The sequence below is a fragment of the Cupressus sempervirens genome, chromosome 4, assembly GCF_028749045.1.
Source record: "Cupressus sempervirens isolate cs-2001-9-10 chromosome 4, ASM2874904v1, whole genome shotgun sequence".
NCBI classification, from domain to species: domain Eukaryota; kingdom Viridiplantae; phylum Streptophyta; class Pinopsida; order Cupressales; family Cupressaceae; genus Cupressus; species Cupressus sempervirens.
The window spans coordinates 614,389,655-614,399,982 of record NC_143121.1 but is presented as its reverse complement, the minus strand read 5'-3'; the positions used below and the strand labels follow the sequence as shown (position 1 = coordinate 614,399,982).

Genomic DNA, 10,328 nt, shown 5'->3' with positions numbered 1-10,328 from the left:
GAATATGAAAGACACACGACACATGGAATATTTGCAATCATGAGTTTGCAACATTCAGAAGAGCTCCTTTAAGGACCAAGGAGATTCACTGTGTAAGAGAAAATGGAAATATCAATAGAGGCACTATGAGATGTACCATACAGATGTACGGCTGCAAGCTTCACCCCTATAGTATTTTGTGTGACCAAATCACACAGCACGTCACCTCCAAACATTAATATCTTAGTGTGGGTACTTGTTATGTAGTTTTCACACCATCTTCCCTTTGCAAATGGGGACCACCTCTTTTTACTTTAGCAAGTTGAAGTTGTTGTCTTAGGTTAAGTCACAAGGTTCAAGCTTGACGACTATGAAGTTTGACAAATCAAAAAAAATGAAAAAAATTCGACATTGATTTTGCCTAATGTAATTTTTTAATAAATATAAGTATATACTATTTTTATTATTATATGTTTTAATAAGTGTTTAATTATAAATATATGCAATCTATTATTATATAATAAAAGAGGATATTGTCATGTTTTAATATTTGATAAACAATATAAAATTAATAATAGTAATAAATTAATAATAACAAAACATATGATAATAAAAATTTATAACTATTAACTAAACCTAAAATTAAGTAATCTCAACGTTAAACATTTAAAATACTATAATAAAAATTTGAAACTATTACCTAAACCTATTATATAAATAATCTTTGAACGTAAAAATCAAAATGGCATGCACCAAACAGCTAACGGAGAGTAATAGAAGTGGAGTTTAGTTCAGACATCGTTGTCGACAAAGAAGAATGGTAGCCAAGATTTGTTCAGACGCCATTCGTTGCAGGGTGAAAGAGACGCTGAAAGCAAAGGGCAAAGCAGAGAGGTTAATGTCTTGAAAGCAACCAAGAAAGCAAATGGTAGAATGTGTAACCAGACGGGAGAATTTGTAACCCATGACCTGAAAACTACAAACCATTTCAGAAACACGACCTGCCTTCAAACGAATTTAGGATGAATTTATCTGATTTTTTTATAACTTTTAAAGGTTCGCTGAATTTTAAACCTGGAGCTGAAAATTCGACGAACCTCGTGACATAGGTCTTAGGTGATTTTAGTTGGCAACATTTTAAAGTGTCCAAGTCCAAGGGTGAGTTTGGGCAATTTTGGCTTGCTAGGAGGTAATATTTTGTTTAGCGTTTGTGTGAGAGCATTGATTTCCTTTTGAGGTTTTTTATCATAGCCTAAGTCCTAGTGGAAGCGTAGAGTTTTAGTCTAAGTGAGGAAGGTTAACATGCCTGGGAGATGGGAGAAGGATCGTGAGCAAATTCAAATGTTTGGTGGAGATCCTCTCTCTAGAGGATTCCCACTAGCTAACATTTCTCCCCGAGCATAGCGAGGATCCTTATTATGGTACCAAACTAATCAATGCAATGTTAAAATGATGAAGAAAAGGAAGAATGGTAATTTTTTAGGATAACTATAGCAATCATATTTGGTGGAAATCCTCTCTCCTTGGGATTTTCTCCTGAGTTAGAGAGTAACCATTTTCAGATTTTAAAGAGCTTAAGAGGGTAAGCTTTGGGAGTTAATGATTAAGATGCCTAGAATTCGATGATTTAAAAAGGGAAATTTGAATTACTTCAACACATAGGATGGGTGTAGGGAGACAAAATTTGATTGAAAAGGAAAGAAGCTAAGACTCATATTTTCACTAAAGCATTAACAATGGAAAAGCATATGTGCTATCAAATTTCTGGGTTTGATTGTGTATAATTTTTTTACATCAACGTTTCAGATCATACTACATGATCCATCATCAGGATGCTAGAGCAAAAAGAGAACATGAAAAATTAGAATGCAGATCCAACCAGCTGAAGAAATAGAAGGGAGGGGGAAGGGGAGGAGAGAGAGTTAGTTGATGAGACAAGCCACCTAACTCATAAGGAGAAAAATGAATTAAAAATAAAAATAATCCCAGGGGGGAAAGAAGGGGGAAAGAAAAACCCCAATCAGAGGAAGCCACCAAGCACAAAAATTAACTTAAGAAGAGAAGACCGAAGGAAAAGGATCGAAGAGAGAAAAATACACGCACCGACGAACTAAAGGTGCATCAACTTGAATAAAACCAAGCGAGCAAAAACAAAGAAGCTCAAGAAATGTAAAGTTACAGAAAAGTCAAAAAATCGAAGGGGACTAAGCCATAAAAGAAGAAAGAAATATAAAAAATCCACCAAGCACGACAAAGAATAAAGGGGGAGAACTGAGAACCCAAACACTCAAACATCTAAAGAGAGAAAATACAACACTAAAAAACAAAAAAGGAAAAATAGAAAAAAGGATAAAATAGAAAAATGTATATATACATGTCTATACGTGTATGTATGTGTATATACATATATACATTTATATATGTATAATAATGTGTATATACATATATATCTGTATATACATATAAATATACATATATACATGTGTAGACGTATATATATATATATACATGTATATATGTAAAAGCATATATATGTATATAACTATATATGCGTTTATATAAACATATATATCCATGTATATATATATACATATATATGTGAATATATATACATATATATATATATATATATATATATATATATATGTTATGGTTCCTACTATATGTGTGAATAAAATAGAATTATATATATATCACTATTGTTACAAGTATATCTAAATATATATCACAATATTATATATATATATATATATATAAAATATATATATATATATATATATATATAAAATATATATATATATATATATAATATATATATATATATATAAAATATATATATATATCTATGTGTATGTATATATATATATATATATATTTATATGTATATATATATATATATATATATATTTATATGTATATATATATATATATATATATATATATATATATATATATATATATATATATATATATATATATATATATATATATATATATATATATATATATATATATATATATATATATCTGTGTGCCTATAAACCTAAACAAGAAACCACGAAGAGGAAAAGTTTTAATTTTTTAATTTTTTATAATAGATATTGTGGTATATATTTATATATATATATGTAGTAATATTGTAGCATATTTATATAAATCTCTATAACGATCAAAAAATAAATAAAAATTAAAAATATATAAGAATATATATAAGCCTATAAACTAAAACAATGAACCTCGAAGAAGAAAAAACACGAATAAAAAAAAATTTTAAGTGAAAAAAGAAACAAGGAGGTAGGGGCGCCACGAAATAAGCGAAACCACACATCAAAGAGCAAGGGAAAATAACAATGAGACAGACCAAGAGATCACTGAGTGTGGCTAAAGCAAAGGAAAAAATGCCAACATACCAAAGAATTGAAACTGAGAAGACGACCACAAGGTTATAAAAGGGGAAATAAAAAAGAAAGAAAAGCACACGCATAAGCAAAAGAGAAAACAAAGGAAAGAAAATTAAACACTAACTGAAAAAAAGTAAAATAACAAAAAACAAGAAAACGATGTGTTCACCCAGTCGAAGGGCCAGGACATGGGAGAAAGGGTGGGGGGGGGCGGGGGGAGCGGAGAGAAGGGAGAAGGAGGAGCCAGAGGGGAAGGAAGGGACAACGGGAAACTCGAAGAAGTGGGAGACGCGACAAGAAAGAGAGCTAAGAGCATGGCAGTTTGCGAAGGGAGGATAACAAAGGATGCCAAGAACTGCTTAAGGTCCATCCTTCATCACGATTGAGGTTAGAAGGGTTATCATTGATGACAATGGCTTCCTTGAGCTTTCTTTTAGCGAAGTTGTCTTCCCTGAACACAATTTGCATCCTCTCCAAGCAGATATGATGCTTAGTAGAGGAAGAATGATCAGCTAATGCCGATTTGAGGACCCGCTCATGCTTGATGTCAGCGGCATGTTCCTTCATTCTAGTGTTGAATGAACGGCCCGTTTCACCAATGTAAGGGGTACCGCAAGAGCACATGACCTTATAGACACTAGAATCTGCAAAGGCATCCCTAGGGTCTTTGATGGGGGGAACACGATGTCTAAGCATGGAAGCGGGCCTGAAGGCAACTCTAATGCCTTTTTTGCCCAAAATCTTGGAGATCTTGTTGGAAATCCCCTCGACATAAGGAATCGATAAGAAAGGGGGTGATTGGGTGATAGAGAGAGGAGGACGAGGGGCTGAAAGAAAGAGGGAATTGGCCAAGCGAATAGCTGTGGATATTTGCTTGTCAGAGTATCCATTCCACTTGAATACTTGACGAAGGTGCGCGAGCTCTTGGTCTAGGTTGTCACTGTCACAAATCCTAAAAGCTCTTAAGGCTAGGCTTTTTAGGATCCCTACCTTTTGATAGGGGTGGTGGTGGGAGGAAGCATGGAGATAGAGGTCAGTATGGGTGGACTTACGAAAAACTCGACGACCAAGAGTGCCATCGGGTTTTTTAAGGATTAAGATATCAAGGAAAGGTAAGCAATTATCTACTTCTAACTCCTTGGTGAAAGAGATGCCAGGAACTAAGTTGTTGATGTGGGCATGGAACTCTTCTAGCTTTTCTAGGCCATGCGACCAACAGACATTGGTGTCATCTACATAGCGTTTCCACCACTTGGGATTCAAAGGGAAAGAGTGTAAAGCCTTTGCCTCAAACTCTTCCATGTATAAATTAGCAATGACCGGTGAAAGAGGGGAACCCATGGCAACCCCCCCAACCTGCTCATAGATGACACCATTGAAGGAGAACAAAGTGGATCTCAAGAATAACTCCATAAGAGAGGCAACCTCAGACGAAACTTTCTTCTTGACAATGTCTAAGGAATCAGGTATGGGAACCTTAGTAAAAAGCAAGATCACATCAAAACTAACTAAGATATCACCGTTGACACAAGAGGCATCTTTAATGAACTGGACAAAATGGTTGGAATCTTTGACATAAGAGTCGGAATTACCAACGAGGGGGGATAATAATTTGGCGAGGAATGTCGCAAGCCTGTGGGTCGGGGAGCCTATAGTGTCAACGATGGGCCTGAGTGGAATATTAGCTTTGTGGATTTTGGGAACCCCATAAATGCGGGGGGTGAGCTCCTTCGTGGGCAACAATTGCTTTTTTGTATCAATGTCGAAGGAGGAATCATTGATAGCAGCTTTGACCTTTCTCACAATCTTAGCGCAAGGATTAGAGGCCACAATCTTGTAGCTGCTGGAGTCAGAGAGGAGGTCCAACATCTTAGACAGATAATCAGACTTGTTCATAATTACCGTGGCATTACCTTTGTCCGCCCTAGTAATAATGAGATCAAAATTACGAAGAAGATTAATAAAAGCTGCAAACTCATGCGAGGGAATGTTGCTTCTGGGGGGCTTGGCCTTCCTGAGAGCCACGACACAATCTTGCCTGGCCTCTTCGGCGGTATTGGCCGGAAGAGAATGAAGAGCATTCTCAATGTCCACCAAAAAATCAACGCGAGGGATGGTGCGGGGCGAGAGAGAGAAATTGAGACCCCGTTTGAGAACCCTAAAAGCGAGAGGGTCGATGGGGCCATTAGAAAGGTCAACAACTAATTTGGACTCCCAATTATCAATGGGGCCACTGTTCGAAGCGGGAGGGCAAACCGGATGGCAAGGGGGGATTATACGCGAAGGAAAATCTATGCATGGGGCCCGAGAAAGCTCAGGGGATGGGTTGCTGACGAAGAGGGGAGGGGGCGAATGGGGAGAAAGAGGAGGGGATTGGCAATCAGAGCTACCAGGAAAATCAACACTTGAGCCAAGGACGCAATTCAAGGAGGGGGGTGGTTGGCAATAAATAGGAGAGATACTAGAACGCGTGGAAGACAAAGACGCAGGAACAGACTCATAAATATCATTAAATTTGAAATGAGAGGGGGAGGTAGAAGAAGCCGCACCTTGACATGACGGAAGGCAAACGTTGGAAGATGACCGTTGGAGAATAGAGCTGTGCAGGGATCTGTGCGAGCCTACTTGGAGCGACCACCTAGATGCCGAGAGATTGGGGGAGGAGATCGACTGAGGAGGACCACGCTGCAAGGGTCCAAGCATGGGTTGCGCAACTGGGGAAACCACTGCAGACACCACCGCAGAGCTAGGAAAGAGCGAAGAAAGAGACGGCCGCTGAGGAAGAGCGCTGCTGGGACGGCCACAAACATTGCGAACCGGCGGGTCCAATTGCTGCTCAGCACCACACTGACCCCAACAAGGGGGCAAAAAGGGGAGCCCATTACGTAGGTGAAAGGAGAACTGCTGAGTGCCATGATTGTAATGGAGCTTTTTCCGGAGGAGAGCATCGAACTTAGATTGTTGTCTCCGAACACATGCAAATTTCCGGCCCATGGCTTTGGCATGAGAGGTAACATCTAAACGGATCCAGAGGTCTGGTCTCAAGCTAGCCGCGAGCTCAAGATGGAGTGTTAACAACTTGGAATTCAGGAGATTAATTGCCCTCTGCGTCGATTTAATGATCACTCTAAGCAGAGCCAAAGCTGCACACAAAAAAATATGTTTGGTGTGGACATTCCACATGTGGTGGATGATCTTGACAAAAGTGGGAACAATCTTGGAGTCCCGACAACGTTTCAGAAAGGCTAGATCTGCAATCTTCTTAGCAAGCTTGGTTCTAAGTTTCTCCAGCAATATAGACTTAACAGAAAATTCCCTCCCATGAAGGGTATCAATGAGATCTATTAGATTTCCACAATCCATGCTAATGTGCTATCAAATTTCTGGGTTTGATTGTGTATAATTTTTTTACATCAACGTTTCGGATCATACTACATGATCCATCATCAGGATGCTAGAGAGAAAAGAGAACATGAAAAATTAGAATGCAGATCCAACTAGCTGAAGAAATAGAAGGGAGGGGGAAGGGGAGGAGAGAGAGTTAGTTGATGAGACAAGCCACCTAACTCATAAGGAGAAAAATGAATTAAAAATAAAAATAATCCCAGGGGGGAAAGAAGCTTAGAACCAAGTTTGCTAATAAAAATAAAAATAAAAATTAAACTTAGAACCAAGCTTGCTAAGAAGATTGCAGATCTAGCCTTTCTGAAACGTTGTCGGGACTCCAAGATTGTTCCCACTTTTGTCAAGATCATCCACCACATGTGGAATGTCCACACCAAACATATTTTTTTGCGTGCAGCTTTGGCTCTGCTTAGAGTGATCATTAAATCGACGCGGAGGGCAATTAATCTCCTGAATTCCAAGCTGTTAACACTCCATCTCGAGCTCACGGCTAGCTTGAGACCAGACCTCTAGATCCGTTTAGATGTTACCTCTCATGCCAAAGCCATGGGCCAAAAATTTGCATGTGTTCGGAGACAACAATCTAAGTTCGATGCTCTCCTCCGGAAAAAGCTCCATTACAATCATGGCACTCAACAGTTCTCTGTTCACCTACGTAATGGGCTCCCCTTTTCGTCCCCTTGCTGGGGTCAGCGTGGTGCTGAGCAGCAACTGGACCCGCCGCTTTGCAATGTTTGTGGCCATCCCAGTAGCGCTCTTCCTTAGCGGCCGTCTCTTTCTTCTCTCTGTCCTAGCTCTGCGGCGGTGTCTGCAGTGGTTTCCCCAGTTGCGCAACCCATGCTTGGACCCTTGCAGCGTGGTCCTCCTCAGTCGATCTCCTCCCCCAATCTCTCGGCATCTGGGTGGTCGCTCCAGGCAGGCTCGCACAGATCCCTGCACGGCTCTATTCTCCAACGGTCATCTTCCAACGTTTGCCTTCCGTCATGTCAAGGTGCGGCTTCTTCTACCTCCCCCTCTCGTTTCAAATTTAATGATATTTATGAGTCTGTTCCTGCGTCTTTGTCTTCCACGCGTTCTAGTATCTCTCCTATTTATTGCCAACCACCCCCCTCCTTGAATTGCGTCCTTGGCTCGGGTGTTGATTTTCCTGGTAGCTCTGATTGCCAATCCCCTCCTCTTTCTCCCCATTCGCCCCCTCCCCTCTTCATCAGCAACCCATCCCCTATGCTTTCTCGGGCCCCATGCATAGATTTGCCTTCGCGTATAATCCCCCCTTGCCATCTGGTTTGCCCTCCCGCTTCGAACAGTGGCCCCATTGATAATTGGGAGTCCAAATTAGTTGTTAACCTTTCTAATGCCCCCATCGACCCTCTCGCTTTTAGGGTTCTCAAGCTGGGTCTCAATTTCTCTCTCTCGCCCCACACCATCCCTCGTGTTGATTTTTTGGTGGACATTGAGAATGCTCTTCATTCTCTTCCGGCCAATACTGCCGAAGAGGCCAGGAAAGATTGTGCCGTGGCTCTTAGGAAGGCCAAGCCCCCCAGAAGCAATATTCCCTCGCATGAGTTTGCAGCTTTTATTAATCTTCTTCGTAATTTTGATCTCATTATTACTAGGGCGGACAAAGGTAATGCCACGGTAATTATGAACAAGTCTGATTATCTGTCTAAGATGTTGGACCTCCTCTCTGACTCCAGCAGCTAGAAGATTGTGGCCTCTAATCCTTGCACTAAGATTGTGAGAAAGGTCAAAGCTGCTATCAATGATTCCTCCTTCGACATTGATACAAAAAAGCTATTGTTGCCCACGAAGGAGCTCACCCCCCGCATTTATGGGGTTCCCAAAATCCACAAAGCTAATATTTCGCTCAGGCCCATCGTTGACACTATAGGCTCCCCGACCCACAGGCTTGCGACATTCCTCGCCAAATTATTATCCCCCCTCGTTGGTAATTCTGACTCTTATGTCAAAGATTCCAACCATTTTGTCCAGTTCATTAAAGATGCCTCTTGTGTCAACGGTGATATCTTAGTTAGTTTTGATGTGGTCTCGCTTTGTACTAAGGTTCCCATACCTGATTCCTTAGACATTGTCAAGAAGAAAGTTTCGTCTGAGGTTGCCTCTCTTGTGGAGTTATGCTTGAGATCCACTTTCTTCTCCTTCAATGGTGTCATCTATGAGCAGGTTGGGGGGGTTGCCATGGGTTCCCCTCTTTCACCGGTCATTGCTAATTTATACATGGAAGAGTTTGAGGCAAAGGCTTTACACTCTTTCCCTCTGAAACCCAAGTGGTGGAAACGCTATGTAGATGACAACAATGTCTATTGGTCGCATGGCCTACAAAAGCTAGAAGAGTTCCATGCCCACATCAACAACTTAGTTCTTGGCATCTCTTTCACCAAGGAGTTAGAAGTAGATAATTGCTTACCTTTCCTTGATATCTTAATCCTTAAAAAACCTGATGGCACTCTTGGTCGTCGAGTTTTTCGTAAGTCCACCCATACTGACCTCTATCTCCATGCTGCCTCCCACCACCACCCCTGTCAAAAGGTAGGGATCCTAAAAAGCCTAGCCTTAAGAGCTTTTAGGATTTGTGACAGTGACAACCTAAACCAAGAGCTCGCGCACCTTTGTCAAGTATTCAAGTGGAATGGATACTCTGACAAGAAAATATCCACAGCTATTCGCTTGGCCAATTCCCTCTTTATTTCGGCCCCTCGTCCTCCTCTCTCTATCACCCAATCGCCCCCTTTCTTATCGATTCCTTATGTCGAGGGGATTTCCAACAAGATCTCCAAGATTTTGGGCAAAAAAGGCATTAGAGTTGCCTTCAGGCCCGCTTCCATGCTTAGACATCGTGTTCCCCCCATCAAAGACCCTAGGGATGCCTTTGCAGATTCTGGTGTCTATAAGGTCATATGCTCTTGCGGTACCCCTTACATTGGTGAAACAGGCCGTTCATTCAACACTAGAATGAAGGAACATGCCGCTGACATCAAGCATGAGTGGGTCCTCAAATCGGCATTTGCTGATCATTCTTCCTCTACTAAGCATCATATCTGCTTGGAGAGGATGCAAATTGTGTTCAGGGAAGACAACTTCGCTAAAAGAAAGCTCAAGGAAGCCATTGTCATCAATGATAACCCTTCTAACCTCAATCACGATGAAGGATGGACCTTAAGCAGTTCTTGGCATCCTTTGTTATCCTCCCTTCGCAAACCGCCGCGCTCTTAGCTCTCTTTCTTGTCGCGTCTCCCCCTTCTTCGAGCTTCCCGTTGTCCCTTCCTTCCCCTCTGGCTCCTCCTTCTCCCTTCTCTTCGCTCGCCCCGCCCCCCGCACCCTTTCTCCCATGTCCTGGCCCTTCGACTAGGTGAACACATCGTTTTCTTGTTTTTTGTTATTTTACTTTTTTTCAGTCAGTGTTTAATTTTCTTTCCTTTGTTTTCTCTTTTGCTTATGCGTGTGCTTTTCTTTCTTTTTTATTTCCCCTTTTATAACCTTGTGGTCGTCTTCTCGGTTTCAATTCTTTGGTATGTTGGCATT

General features: G+C 40.9%; 1 protein-coding gene across 1 annotated transcript; it reads left to right on the top strand.

Annotated features, from left to right (window-relative positions):
• Positions 1-7,410: 7,410 nt before the first annotated feature.
• LOC149562736 (uncharacterized) lies at positions 7,411-10,019 on the top strand. The gene is made up of 3 exons (XM_089828019.1): positions 7,411-7,754; positions 7,940-8,423; positions 8,520-10,019. Exons 1-3 carry the CDS (start codon positions 7,411-7,413, stop codon positions 10,017-10,019), a joined length of 2,328 nt encoding a protein of 775 aa, XP_089684145.1.
• Positions 10,020-10,328: the final 309 nt, after the last annotated feature.

Excerpts from the sequence above, each read along its gene's own strand:
- LOC149562736 (XM_089828019.1), top strand. The coding sequence starts at position 7,411 with ATGGCACTCAACAGTTCTCTGTTCACCTACGTAATGGGCTCCCCTTTT. Across the intron at positions 7,755-7,939 it reads TCCAACGGTCATCTTCCAAC|CTCTGATTGCCAATCCCCTC; the intron begins GTTTGCCTTCCG and ends TTTTCCTGGTAG. Across the intron at positions 8,424-8,519 it reads CGGACAAAGGTAATGCCACG|ATTGTGAGAAAGGTCAAAGC; the intron begins GTAATTATGAAC and ends CCTTGCACTAAG.